Source organism: Suncus etruscus, chromosome 12 (genome assembly GCF_024139225.1).
Source record: "Suncus etruscus isolate mSunEtr1 chromosome 12, mSunEtr1.pri.cur, whole genome shotgun sequence".
Classification (NCBI taxonomy): Eukaryota; Metazoa; Chordata; class Mammalia; order Eulipotyphla; family Soricidae; genus Suncus; species Suncus etruscus.
In genome coordinates this window covers 28,356,023-28,371,267 of record NC_064859.1, presented here as the reverse complement: position 1 = coordinate 28,371,267, position 15,245 = coordinate 28,356,023, and the positions used below count along the sequence as shown (strand labels likewise).

At 38.2% G+C, this 15,245-nt stretch overlaps 1 protein-coding gene across 3 annotated transcripts in view; it reads left to right on the top strand.

The window, feature by feature from the left end:
• Nucleotides 1-15,245, top strand: part of MEIS1 (Meis homeobox 1) — a 151,975-nt gene that overhangs the window by 32,183 nt on the left and 104,547 nt on the right. For all 3 annotated transcript variants that reach the window (XM_049785070.1, XM_049785069.1, XM_049785068.1), the window contains exon 7: nt 418-529. In XM_049785070.1, the coding sequence (XP_049641027.1) occupies nt 418-529 (112 nt within the window). The remainder of the gene's footprint in view (nt 1-417; nt 530-15,245) is intronic.

The following is a 15,245-nucleotide window of genomic DNA, read 5'->3' as shown; positions in this document are numbered from 1 at the left end:
TGGTTGGTTCGAATCCCAGTGTCCCATATGGTCCCCCGTGCCTGGCAGGAGCTATTTTTGAGTAGACAGCCAGGAGTAACTCCTGAGCACCGCCGGGTGTGGCCCAAAAACCAAAAAAACTTTATATATATATACTCACAATCAAGTTGAAGCATTTTGCCCCTTTGCCTAGAATGTTTATTTCCCCCTGAGAATTAAGAATGCAGTTACTGACATATATTTCTTGATAATATTTTTGCTTAGAAGCAATAATTGGCATATTCAAAGTCTATTTTGCAATGGAATCATTTGTATAGGGGACTGAGGAATGATAACAAGGCTGTTTTAGAGTAGTTCTGCTATTTCATGACAACATGGGATCCTACTTGACCAGTTAACAGACCATCCTATTTGGATTCTTGATTTGTGCTTCCACAGCCCTCTTGGAACCGAGATCATGATGACACTGCATCGACCCGTTCAGGAGGAACCCCAGGCCCTTCCAGTGGTGGCCACACATCACATAGTGGGGATAACAGCAGTGAGCAAGGTAGGAGACATGTTCTCATTCTCTTTTTTGCTACTTGTTTCATTGTTAAGGATTGAAAAATCATGAATGTCTTGTTAGTTATTACTTATACAACCTTTCCTTGAATGCAGACCTCATGTAATTAGAGAATCAGCTCATCTTATTTTATTCCCCTGACCCTTTGCTTTTATGCTGTGTCAGCTACCTAACTGTCCATCATCTGGCTACCTCCATAAAACAGGTCAATGAATTGACTGAGGATCAGAGAAGGAGATTAGATGCCTGAGCTGCATGACTAGTATGCCTGGAATACTTGGCTCTACAAAGTAAAAAGTATTATTATTATTAAAGTAAAAAGTATTATTACCTTTCAAGAGAGCACAAAGACAAAGCCATTGAGATGTCAACTTTACTGACTTAAAATTCTTAAACAGGATTCTGGGCTTAGAGCTCAGTGTTAGAGCCTTGCCTCTCTCATGTGTGAGGCCTATCTTCAAGCCATCAACAACAACAGCAACAACATACCTAAAAGATAAAGGGTGTCAGAAACTTAAGCTGGGCTTCTTCATTGACTTGAGGCCAAATATGTGAATTTAGCAATATGATTCTCTTAAGTGCTTGAACTTTATTGCAGAGTCAGACTGCAGGGAATCAGAAATCTGTGTAAGAAATCCAGCTCAATTTAATTTGTGTTCTACCTTGAATACACATATCTCTGTGTATGTGAGTATTCATAGATGTGCATGTCTGAGTATAACTAGTAGGAAGTAAAGCTTACAAAATTAATCTTGGACCAACTGGTTAGCATGTATTCAGATGTTTTGAACTACTCTTTTGATGAGATCTACTGCAGTAGATTTTGTGTTTAATTAATGCAATCCAAGTTTGAAAGAACATTCTCTATATGAATATAAAATGATGGCTTTCTGAAGGTTGACTTAACTGAGTCTATTATAGGTGCATACTCTGAAATTTGGTTTTATGATCCTGTTTCGTTGGTGTGCTGTTAGACAACAAAAGAATTTTGTTCTATTTTTTACCTTTAGTAAGCTATCCAATTATACTTGCAAGGTTTGCATTGAATTTAAGAAGGTTAATTTGAAAGCAAAAGCAGAAAAGTTAAATTTTGTTTAGGCCACATGTATGCTATTTGGATGAGTTAATGTCTACACACAGAATTTTAAGCATCGAAGACATTTTATTGTTCAAAGAAAAGTTGCTGACTGCATCAGCACTCTAAGTCCTGTAACGATGGAGTCCAGAATAGTAAACTGGTTTTGAGCTGAGGCAGAAAGAGGTAACCTCTAACCTCTGACTTTTAGTGGAAAATGATATGCTGCATAAAATTCAAGGGGCTTTTTTTTTTAAAGTATGTGTGTGTGTATATGTTCTGGTGTTTCTGCTCACGGTGCTATAGTTAAAGGGGTGTCAGCGCTTTCCATGTAAAGCCCTACTTTCAGAATTCAACTTACACCACAAATTTTGACAAAGGTGTAAATGGAATCTAAATGCTTTAACCTGTAGTCCAAATTGCTCTTGGGGTCTACCTAGAACTTTATTTGTTTCTTTGTCTTAATTTCTTTCATTTTTAGAAGAGACATTATCTTTTGAAAAGGTAGGTAGGCAGCTGGGGGCCAGAGAGATAGCATGGAGGTAGGGCATTTGCTTTGAATGCAGAAGGATGGTGGTTCGAATCATGGCATCCCATATGGTCCCCCCAGCCTGCAAGGAGTGATTTCTGAGCATAGAGCCAGGAGCCTGAGTGCTGCTGGGTGTGCCCCCCCCAACCCCCCCAATAGAAAAGGCAGGTAGTTTACCGACTTCTTTTAAGGCTTAGGGACTGCTAAAATGCATTTGAATATAAAGTTGTAGTGTATAAGTTTTCTCAGACATAATCTGATAAAAAGAATTTTTTTTTAGGGTCATGCCTGATGGCGCTCAGGGGTAACTCCTGGCCTTGTGCTGAGGAATCACTCCTGGCCGGCTTGGGGGCCATATGGGATGCTGGGGAATGAACCCAGGTTGGCCATGTGCAAACACCCTTCCTACTGTGCTATCACTCTGGTCTCTGATAAAAGAATTTTTTAGGGCAAATATCCCATCCCATCTTCTGATATATCATAACAAGGAATTAAGAATTTGCATGCTTCTTTTTCCTTCAACACATTTTCTCTAATGAGCAATTTAAGAATGAATTAAATTGTAACCCATAGTCTTATATCCTTCACATTACTAAACATTTCTACTAGCATTACTTCTGTTTCTATTTTTCCATAAAAATCACCAACCAGTTTTTACTTTAAAAAGAATTTCACATAAATAATTTCATTTAAAGAATCTTAGTTAAATCTTTCTTAAATAATCCTGGAAAGTTTATGTTTGAGGTGGGAAAGACAGAAATGGATAAAGTAGGAATAGCTCCCTTTGGATAGATGAGAAATATAAGGTATGTATAACTTGAGCCACTGGTTGTGGTCTAGTGCAGCAATAGACTTAATTTTTTTATTTAATCACCATAGATGCAAGGTTGTTTATAATACCAGCCTTTTTATCGCACAGATAAAGTTGTTCATTATTGTTGGGGCTGGAGGTAGGGCAATAGGGCATTTACCTTGCACACAGCTGATACAAATGGACAGTGGTTCAAATTCCGGCATTCGATATGATCCCCAGTGCCTGCCAGGAGCAGTTTCTTTTTTTGTTTGTTTGGGGATCACACCCCGCAGCAGCTCTCAGGGGTTACTCCTGGCTCTGCGCTCATAAATTGCTCATAAATAGGCTCGGGGGGACCTTATAGGATGCCGAATTCAAACCATCATCTGTCCTGGATTGGCTGCATGCAAGACAAAAGCCCTACCGCTGTGCTATCTCTCTATTCCCATTCCAGGAGTGATTTCTGAGTGCAGAGCCAGGAGTAACCCCTGAGTTCCACCGACTGTGACCCAAAAACCAATAATAATAATAATAATAATAATAATAATAATAATAATAATAATAATAATAATGGGAGCTGGAATAATAGCACAGTAGTATGGCATCTGCCTTTCACGAGGCCAAGACAACCTCGGTTCAATCCCTGACGTCCCATATGGTCCTCCAACCCAGGAGCGATTTCTGAGTGCATAGCCAGGAGTAACCCCTGAGAGTCACCGGGTCTGCCCCCCAAAAAAGTTGTTCATTATTGAGTTATAGTCATACAATGTACAACAACCTTCATCAGTGAGCATTCCCTGCCACCAAAGTCAACAGTTTCCCTCTCACCCTCCTTGATATCCTCTTCCCTTCTACCCACCTCCCCCACCTCTTCTCAGGCAGGCATTTCACTTCTCTCTCTCTCTCTCTCTCTCTCTCTCTCTCTCTCTCTTTTCTTTGTTAATACTGTGGTTTTCAGTACTGTTAATGAAGGGGGACCACACATGACCCTTCTCTACTCTAACTGCACTCTCCATTTTTTGTAACAGCTTAGTACCATACATTGGTCCTCCTAATCTTCATTTCTTTTTCTTTTATTTTGTAAAAATATCTTTATTTAAGCACCATGGTTACAAACATGTTTGTACTTTAAATGTTTTAATTTCCCTAATATTTATGTAATATTCTTTTGCACATCCCCTTTCTTGACTCTCTTCCAAAGATCTAAGGTCAATTGCTTCCAGAGGGATTACATTGAAACTTTCTGGGATGGTTCCTCTCCACCACCCTTGTACCAGCTTGGTATCACAGGTGGTATGAATCACGCCTCTAGTCTTACTTCCCTTTTCTGTGGATTCCTCTGGCACTGTATCAGTCTTTGCTAAATGAAAAGGAAGGTCTAGAATTGTTGCTGCAACAACTTATGCACAGCTCAATGCCAAACATGACCTCTCTAAGCCTTTTCTTTCCATGTCTGAGACCTGTATAGCCAGGTCTTTAGGAGGCCTGCAGATTAGCTGTGTACACTGGCTTTTCCATATTTCCCAGTCTGCCTTTTCTGGCAGCAGGGATGTCTAAGCTGTGCCAGCATTTGGCCCATAGTGCATGTCCTAAATAGTTATTTACACAGTTTGAGTCCATTTTAGTCAACTGGATAAATAACAGCCCTCTTCAAAAGATTTATAAATCCATAAATGTGTCTTTATACATACCCAATAGACAGAAATAACTCAATCTGTCAAGAACATATCCAAAGAGGTGTTTCCCCCACAGACAAGAGTAATACATATTTTAAAACTTTCTCTGCTGTATTATTTGAAGTGCATTTCTTTCTTCCTCATTCCTTTTCAATTTTTACCACTTCATTATGGCTCTGACACTATAAAAAAGAAGAAAAGGAAGTCCCATAGACTTTGTCTTCTATTAAATGGTGTGTATGATATAATGGAGGCATATAATAGGCTCTGTATCATCTGAGACCTGTTCCTTTAGTTTTAAGTGTAAATAAAATAAGTCATCCAGGATGTTTGTAATGTTATGTGATTTTAAAATACAGTAATAGTTACAAGAGTTCTTGCAGTTTGGGCTTTTGTGGAAGGGGGTACCTGATAAGTTGCCAAATTATTGGCATCCATGCATTTGCTAGAATAATTTTACTTTAAAATTTTTAACCTAAGCATAAACACACAAAATGCAATCCTGGACATTCTATAGTGAGAATAAGTAAGACATGTAATTAAGAAAAAAATCAAAGATACTATTACTAATCAGAGAATTAATGTTTATTCATGATTTACTTAATATCGACCCCCACTTCAAATTATTTGTCATGGCAACTCTTCCTATGACATCTACTCTTAATTCATATTAACACTTGTGACCTCTTGCCAGAAATTGATCTTTTTAATAGTGAAGCTTTTTTAAATTGGCATTTAAAAGGAAGGCCTAACATCAGTAGTGTGGTTTGAGTCCTGTTTGTCATTTAGTTTTTTTTTTTAACTTCTTCAAAACACTTCCAAAGATACTAGATTGAACCGGGATTTTTCTCCCTGGTAATTTGCTTTCTTCGTATTTCGGATGCTTAAAGAACATTCAGGAATATTGAAAACTAACACTCAGGAATATTGAAGAGTAAGTAGCTGTCAGTGAAGCTCTCAGAACTTTGGCTTTGAGTTTGTCCTTTAAGACAGTGTTTTTTGGGGGCACAGAGGCTCCTAAGATAAGCTCTACATATATACAGATACTCAATGCTTTCATGTGTCTTTTTATTCTCCCCAGTGCACTGTCCTGCTGATCATCCTCAAGGTCTATTCTAGGAAGTGTGTGGTTTGTAAGGGAAAAACACTTAAGTGATTTCCCACCAGATTGGTCCTCCTTTTCAGAGGACTGTTGCAGCTACTCTGCAGTTCAGGATTGAGACATGTTGAGTTTGAACATACATCTCTCTTTCTGGTTTAGAGTTAAAGTAGATAAATAATGATTTTATTGAAAGAATAAAATACTGCAATGAGAGACTGTCCACTTTATAAATGGTTACGAAAATTTGGAGATGCCCCAAAGTCACATATAAACTTAAGATGGGGTTGGAACACATATAATCCGACTCCAGAGCCCAGCTTCTCACTATCACATCCTATTTGATAGAATATTTCAGTGTGGCTGAAATAATTATACATAATTTTATATATAAAATTTAATTTTACGGATATTCTATCATTAACTAGATATTTCTTTCACCAATACCTGGCCTGGGCCTGGTTCAATGCGCTTAACTGGTAACAGAGCTAGAAAGAATTGGCATTCACCTTAGGGAGGTTAGACTCTGCTGAGTGAGAACCTAGTTTTCTGTGCTAAGTAAAATGATGATTGAGATATTTACAGAGGAACATGATGACTGATATGATTAATTTGTATTATGTATTAAGAGCCTATATCATTTCACTCATTTGAGGATTTATTGAATTGAGAATAGGAGCATAGAAAACATGTAAGAACATTTCTTTTGCAGAGCATTTCCTACTTAAAGCTCATCTCACTTTCCTTTTTTTGTGAGGTTAAAGAACAAGTATGACTTTTTTACACTGAAATTTAATGTGAAACATTTCAAACCGAATGTGCTTTAATGAAAGTCAGAATCTTTAAAACCCACTGGGATTTCTCCTTTGGGGTGCATGATAAAGATCAACAATAATATTTTTGCTTCCACTTTTGAAAAAGAGAGGGAAAAAAACTATCTTTAAAGAGGACCAATGGAAAAGCAGTTATTTCTTTTTAATAATCCATCAATAGTTTCCCTGCTTTCCCTGTCCCCCTCCACCCCTTAATCTGCTTTTGTAGGAGTTCAGGCAACCTATAGGCAGAAGGCAATTCCATTTATTATTGAAGGAAATCTCAAGGCAGTTGTTTGAGACCTGGGAAGCCAGCAGGCAGAACTGGATGATTGGGGGTTGGTGCGCCTGGAGAGAGGGAGGTAGGGAAGGGCCACATTATGTTCCAGATGACTGAGCAGCGATTTATATTCCAGCTTGCCTTTTTACATGAAGAAGAAAAGTAATAACAGCTCAAACCCAGGCATTTGAAACAGTCAGCTGTCCGATGAATAATGGGATAGGTGGGAAGGTGTGCTCTGATTGGATGCTTTAATGAGCACATTTTGAACAGAGTTTGGACTGCAGTTCCCCTTGACCTTTGCCCTTTATTGACCAAACTGACACTTCATTTTTCACATACTTCCAATTATGTGTCGGCTTAAGTGTCGCCCTCCCTCCTTTATTTCTTTCCTATGGACAACATGAGAGTGGTTGAGGCCACAAAAAATATATTTTAATTTGAAAAATTACCTCAGCAAGTCAGGGTTGGGATGTAATCTGTAATCTGCAGTTTTTCTGATGGAAGTACAAACTTAATATTGACTATTTAAGGACAGTTTTCTCTTAAAAAGAAAACTTATTTTGGATTTTAAATGCAAATTTTATAATAACCTAAATGCCTTGAAAATGGAGAAATATCTTTAAAGGTTGTCCTTTTTGTTTGTTTATTCTTTTTTTTTCCCATTTCATGTGTCTGTTGGTCAGAGTGACCTAATCTGTATTGGTTCCTACATTTTATGCTATGTTATGTTGCGTATAATTCATATATTTCCAGGTTACTGTGATACATTTTGACTACTTTATTTTGGAGAGAAAAGTAAAATATAATTGTGACCACAGGCCTCAGCCCTCCGGACTGCAAATTAAAGTGTGGCCTTTGCATGCAGTGGCAGGCTGAACAGGGAAATGACTTCCTGATGGGAAAAAATCAGGTGTAAAAAAGAAAAGGGGAAGTTATTATACTCTACAAATCCTTGTTATCAAAGATCTCAATTATGAACTTATCAAACATGTTGAATTAGGTTGTATAAAGAGAATAGCTTTCCCAAGAACACACCTTTTACTGACTCTCAAATGTGAGTAACCATTTAGTAGTCTCCATTTGCTGGACTTTTAGCATCCTGAAAGTGGGTTATCTCCAAACAAAGAAAAATACCTTCCTCATCTGAAAGTAGTAACTGTATATTTGGGGCATGAACTTGGTCATAAGTGTTTTCATAGAAAGTACATCTTCTCACTAGTAGGCAATATCGCTAGTAAACTGAGGTCATTGTTTTTCATGACCATAAACACCTGAGAAACGCATTTGAAATTATTTACTCCTATCTAGAGATCCCTGAGTCTAACTCAAAATTTATTTGTCTCTAAAGTGGATGAAGTGGCACCTACTTTAGTATGTAGCCCTCTGGCATATCCATGGCATATTTTTACTATAATATGGTAATAAAAGAATATGTAAAAGGCAGACAAAGGGTCTGTCTTTTTCTGTAAGGTGACCTCTGTTACTAAGTAACTGCTTTACTTATGAGCTTATTAAAAACTCAAAAAAATGAGCTTTTCATACTTCACAGGCATTGATGTGAAAATGAGCTGTCCTGTGAGTAGTTTTCTTGATCATTTTTAGAACAATTGATTAGCCAAAGAGCTTCTGTCATTAGTTGACATTGACTGATAGCAATTTGTCACAAACTCTGAAGGTCAGTTAGGCGATTGGAGTTCCAGCCTGTCTTTGATTGACCTTTACTGATTTCATCCTCATGTGATTGGGTTTGAATAGGCCTGACCCTTGATTAGAAAAGACAGGACATTAGTCAACAGAGTCATTCCTCATATTTGCTGTTGATTGCTTGTTTTTATTTAGGTGTGAATTCATCTTCTGGATATCTTATCAAGTCATGAGCTCTAATTTTTGAGACATAACTAGGTGTAGAAGTTTGGCATTATAGGCTTTAGAGCCACAATCCTGTTTCCCCTTTGGTTTACAGTGTTAACAATAGACTTGTATGTGATGCAGTTTGCTTGGGGCACTTGCTACTAGCTTATATACAGATGACTGAGATTTTTGCATGTGGTGTACTGGAATATTGATATTGTTGATATTGGTGTTTCTGAAGAGCCGTCAACTCCAGTGTGACTTGTACAACATCTAAAATGATGGAAATATTCTCTGATTTTATTAATTACAGTTGTCTCTTGAGAATCACATGGTTGTATTACACAGAAAACGAGTGGCGAAGAAGATGATGAGTAATGATATTATCTCAATTTATCATTTTGCTCTTAGAGAGAAGATATGAAAACTTTTGAAAAAGGTATATTCTTTGAGGCTTTATTCAGACTATAATAAATTAGAAAAAGCTTCCCTGACTATAACAACATTAGTTTCTCAGCAAGAGTGGAATATATTTTCTATTGTAGTAGACTTGGAAGTTAATGGTTCATAATGCTCATTTTTTTCATGACTATATGGAATGCATCCCCTATAGAAGAATGCATTCCACAATTTCTATAAGTGACATGTATTTTTATTGCCTTATGTAAATGATAAAAATGGTGAAATGCACTTTAAAAACCTAGACCTTAATGTGTAATTATTTAATTCAGTTTTTAAATATGGTCCTTTTCTACTTGAGATCTCTCTCTCTCTCTCTCAAACTTCCTTATCTTGAATCGGTATTGGACTTAAAACTATAAGCAATAACTTGTTTTTCAGATCAACCTTTATAAGCATTCCAGAACCACCACTCAAATCCTGGCACAGCTTAAATATGTGTTCTAGTTTTTAATCCAGGAAAGTAAATGAGGAGTGCGTCTATTGTCCCAGGTGGTACATTCTTCACACTGTGTCATTCTTGACAAGGCAGGAATGAGGAAAGTTAAATTTAGGGATGTGTCCATTTAATATAGCCCAAAGAGATAAAAAAGAGTTTAGAACAGTAATCACTTCTTCAGATGAGCCAAAATATCAGGAATTATATTTAAAGTGGGTAATGTAAATTTATACATTCTAGTCAAGCAATTGAAAATGAATTAGGTACTTCCTGTGCAGGCAGTTGTGCTCTGTGTGAAACTATCAAAATGAGTAGGTCAGAGTACGTGCCCTAAGGAAGTTTGTGAATACTACTAAAAACGTCAAATACTTAGAAGTGAAATAGTCACGAAATAGAGGATATTCTTAGGAAGTTGTGTATGTGTATTTATCAGACAACTTGTCAGTGACTCAGATACTTTGAACTACATGATAGAAACTGTTGATTGAAAAACAAGGTGGGAAATACTTGGCCTAAGTTCAGAGGGTAGACTTTAGATGGATGGGCCTCAGTCTTCCTGCTGTCTCAGAGGTATATCATCTGTTGGTTCTGTGAGATCAGTGGCAATCTATTGCCCTCTCTTGGGAACTTTACTTATTTTCTTCACATGACCATGCAGCTAGAAGTCCTTCTGCAGTCTAATACATATCAGTCCTCATGGTTTTTCTCGCCATTAGTGAGCTGGTGCTGAGTCACATTGATCTTCCTTAAGGAACCGGGAAATTTTGTAGGAATGGAATCTCTTTGGCATTCTGGTCAGACTGAAGGATACCTTGTCAAAGAAAGATGTAAAATACTGTATGTAGGACTACAAGGAAACCAATTATGTTGATATGCAGTTATCAAAATATTTTAATTACATTATAAGTGATATTTTAAATAGTAATTAAGTATTTTCTGTTGACTCTGTTGTCTACCATGTCTCTGACATCATATACTAAAGGATGATTTAAGATATAGATATGGATTATATTATAATATAAAATATGATTCACTTTGGTCCTATTAATAGTCAGTGGTCTGTTGTATGCCTAGAATTATGCTGTGGAATTACTAATTCAAATTAGAGTGCATTGAGAAGAAACTGTCCTTTCTCTCCACTTCCAGTAATCTGAGTTCTGTCCATGGATCTCATTGGGGTGGGGAGAGATTCTATGGAAAGTGTCTCTGCAGTAATTGTGTTATGAAGCTCCAATTGGAAGAAATACCTTCCTTCTGTATTGCTTTGGTACCTATTTTACCGCTTTGCATATTTTAAAATGAACCAGTCATAGATTGGCTTCCCCAGGATGGTCCTTGGGAAGGATTTATATATTTTGCATCTTTTAGTTTCCCTTGCCAATGTAGGTATAAGCACATCATTTCAGATAACTTTTTAATAAAAAAAATTAGAAATCCTTTCATAATTTCAAATTGTGGTTGTACAACAGTCCCTCAGGACTGATTTCTTTTGAGTACCACATGGCTAATCATACTTGGCCACCTCTGTCAAATTGTAAATAGATACTAATGTGTTACTAGTACTGACTCCCAAAGATGCTGTCAGACAGGGATTCATAGGAGTAATAGAGAAATCATTTCAATTAGTTAGTAGGAAATGGACTGGGGCTACACCTTAAATTGTACCACCCACAGGTTTGCCTGTCATGCTTACAGCTACCCTTGGCTTCCATTTGTTAACTCTATGTGGGATTCCAGAAGAGTATGGGTTTAGACTGGCAACAGCATTTTAGTAGCTTTTTAAAAATTTTAGGATCAGAGTTAAAGATAGGTTCTGGCACAAAAAGCTCTGTGCTGCCCTGGGTGAACGTGTGATCGCCTGTCCACCCTGAAAAGAGCCATAGTGTCTTCTTTGGGATATGATATTTAGCTCTGCTTCTGAATATATATCTCTTTTTTATTAATGCTAACACTAATTAAGGATAGTGGTAGAAATTTTGGCTACTGGCCTAGCAAAAACTAACCCAAATAGCACATTTTTGCCAAGCATTTTCCTTAAAAAGAGGTAGGAGTTTTCAACCTCTTACATTGATTGGTCCCAGAAGTGTAGTTAGTAAGTTGGGTTTTGCTCAAATGTCTGGCTTTGTGGATTAGTTCAGTCTTGCAGATAATTTTCCTAATTACTTAACCTAAAAGCATTCTGTTTGATTAGTACAATTAGCTTTGGCTTTCCCCCGTTTACCAATATCAACCCATATGCATTTTCTCCTAGACACAGTTCATTTTATTTCCTGAAAAAGAATACAAAATGCATAACTTATTATTCTCATATCAAGAGACAAATATAACTCGACCTTACCGCAAAAATTCTTTTTTTTTTCTTTTTTGGTTTTTGGGTCACACCCGGTGGCGTTCAGGGGTTACTCCTGGCTCTGTGCTCAGACATCACTCCTGGCAGGCTCAGGGGATCATAAGGGATGCTGGGATTCTAACCACCACCCATCCTGAATTGGTTGAGTGCAAGGCAAATGCCCTACCACTGTGGTATCTCTCCAGCTCATCGCAAAAAGGAAAACTCTTAGCATTCCTGTTCTAGGAATAGTACAAAACTAGGTGAAAGATAAAATCATAAACAATTGCTAGAGGTAGGCAGAGAATTTGGTTCTCTCTGCCAAATAGTGAAATATAATGTTATATGAATTACGGTGTTCACTTCTCAGAAGAACCAAGACTTAGACTAAGTCTAAGACTGGGACCAAGATCTGAGAGTCCCTCTATGTCTATGTAGGCATTACAATGGATGCCATAGACTGTTGTGCTCACTCCAGCTTTTTCTGTGCCATTCCTTATTCTGCTGTGAGGAAGCACATTCTGAAAACACAATAAATGCCTAAACACATTTGACTGATTCACTGGACTGGATACTTGGATCCATTTTCTTCGTGTTCTTACTGTAACACCTTGGTCTCTAAGCTATTTTTGATTTGCATGGTTAATAGAGATGATAACTTGCCTTAATTTGAGCTAGTTACTTAATTTAAATTTTATGATGCTATAGGACCATTGTCCACACTTATTTTTAAAATTTTAATTAGTTATCTTTGTGACTGTGGCTGTTGTGATGTCTAGAAGTTCCACCTATGCTTGGTTTTAGTGCCTGCATATTGGGTCCTGTACGACACAAAGCGGTTATAGGATCAGACTTGCACATCTGGTTTCAGTGTCTGCATACATGCTTGCCAATTTACCAGGAGTTATGGACCTTGATAATTTTCTGATTCTAGTTATCACTGCATGCAACCATTGTGGACGTACCAAATGCTCATGAGGGTTGCACTCCTGGTCCCGAAATTTGCATATATTTTTATTTGTGGTACTTACCAGAGGTTGCACACTACAATTTCAATGCTTGTATTCATTCTAGTACACAAGGTAACATTAGCAAGCTATTGTGGCACTTTAGGTCCCAGATACCAGAACCAGGTTGGCCATAGCAGAGCATGTGGCAACACTGGGGTTTGAACTCAAGGGAAGAATTTTTTTAGCCACTGAATCGTTCTCTGCACCTTTTCTCCTTTCTTGCTTTTCTGTTTCCTCTGTTTGAGCATTTGATGGTGGACCAGCTCCATTCTTCAGCCCTTATCTTGTTTCTTGGAACAAAAGATCCAGAATGAGAATGCTGGCTTTATTTTTGACCTCCTAAACAATGAAGTTAGATGAATGTTTCAAATGTTGAGGGATCTAACTGGGATAACACAGGAGTTATTCATGACTTTGCATTCAGCAATTATTCCTGGCAGAACCGAGGGACTATATAGGATGCTGGAAATATAACCTGGATCAGCTGCATGCAAAGCAAACACCCTACTTCTTTTACTATTGCTCCAGCCCCGTCAAGTGACTTGTCTCTAAGTGGAAATTTATGTATTTATTTATTATTTATTTATTTATTTAGGTTTTTGGGTCACACCCGGCAGCGTTTAGGGGTTACTCATGGCTTTATGCTCAGAAATTGCTCCTGGCAGGCTCGGGGGGCCATACTGGATGCCGGGATTTGAACCATTGTCCTTCTGCATGCAAGACAAATGCCTTATCTCCATGCTATTTCTCTGGCCTCTAAATGGAAATTTTAAATGAATGTGATTTCAGTTCATATATTTGGAGGAGATTATGTTAGGAAGACTAGTCTACCAAGACAACACTCTCTTATGTACAAGGAATACATTTCATAAAAACAAAAGGTAGTGGTTGAGGGGGCTAATTATGTGGGTCCAATGGCTGAATAAATGCAGTGCATGTGATGTCCTGAAGCTTGATCTCTAACACTGCTTGGCACCCTAAATACTGCCTAAAACAGATCTGCTGTCCAAGTACCACTGCAAATAATATCCCACCCAACAAAAAAAGATAATATTTTTATCTTTCTCACCCCCCCCCAACAAAAGATATTGGTGTGAATTTTAACCTTTGTTAAGAAATACATTTAAAGAAGTTAAGACAAAATTTGCTCCATTCACGGTAGTATTCATTGAGTGTTCACTATATACGAGAATTGAGAATTGAGAGTGGAAACACTATTTCTGGAATCAAGAAATTGACACTGTGTAGAAATATAGTTTTAGAAGGTAGGTTAAGTCTCATGATTGAGTATCTCAGTGTTTCTCAGAAGTGGAAGAATGGCACTTACCACACTGGCAAAGATGTAGTTGCTGCCTGAGGGGGGTATAGCCTTTGCTTGTCATTCCACAGCGTCCATCTTTGATCAATTCCAGCACCCTTTCTTTTTCATTTTGCTTGGGCATCCCATGTAACATTTCTCTACAGTATACTGTAGGCAATCACTATCCCCCGAATTGCCCTGGAAGAAATCCCTCTTACAATTCCTATTCTTTTACCTAGCTCCCCTTGGGGCTGACTTGTGACAAATGGAAGAGTGGGAAAGACATGCTATGGTAATAAATGGACTTGTGTAGAGATAGAAAATAAGCAGAAAGTGTGACTCCAGAGGCTCTGTGTGAGCCTCCTTATGGGCAGAGAACAGGGAACAGGAAAGGAGGAATCTGTGTGTGAATATGTGATATGAGGGGCCAAGTCATAAAGGTTCTGTGTGTCATCTTTTGGATTTGGATATTTGTGTGAGAGGCAATGGGGGAGCAACTGAAATGTTCAGTTTTGCTGTGGTCAGACTTGAGTGAGGGTGTAAGGAATGTGAGAAAGAATTGGAACCAGCAAGGACATGGATAAGGAGCGAGGGCCTTTGAAAAGGAGACTGGAAAAGTTGAAGAGACTGAGTGCATGCAGAGAGGGCTGGACTGTAGAAATTTTGGAATGATGCCAAGATTTCAGAAGACTATCAGAAAGAACATAGGACCTTCCTGGCACCCTTACTGTCTAAAGTGGGGTTACACCACTCTAAATAGGGTGGTCAACCTAGAAATTGCCGACAATGCATGCCCCACCCCCCACGAAACACACACACGCACACACACACATCCACACACACACACACATGACACACACTGGCAGGACATCTGGGACTTTTCCCTCCCTCCTTCCTGAGGGTGGCTCCCAGAAGTCTGGCCACACCATTCTCTCTCTCTTTCTCTACCACACTCCTTACTGGTGGAGAAGGTTCTTTGCTCTGTGGGGACCAGGCACTGGGTAGAAAGGAAGAGGCCAGCCAAGCTATCATGGGAATTTGGTGAC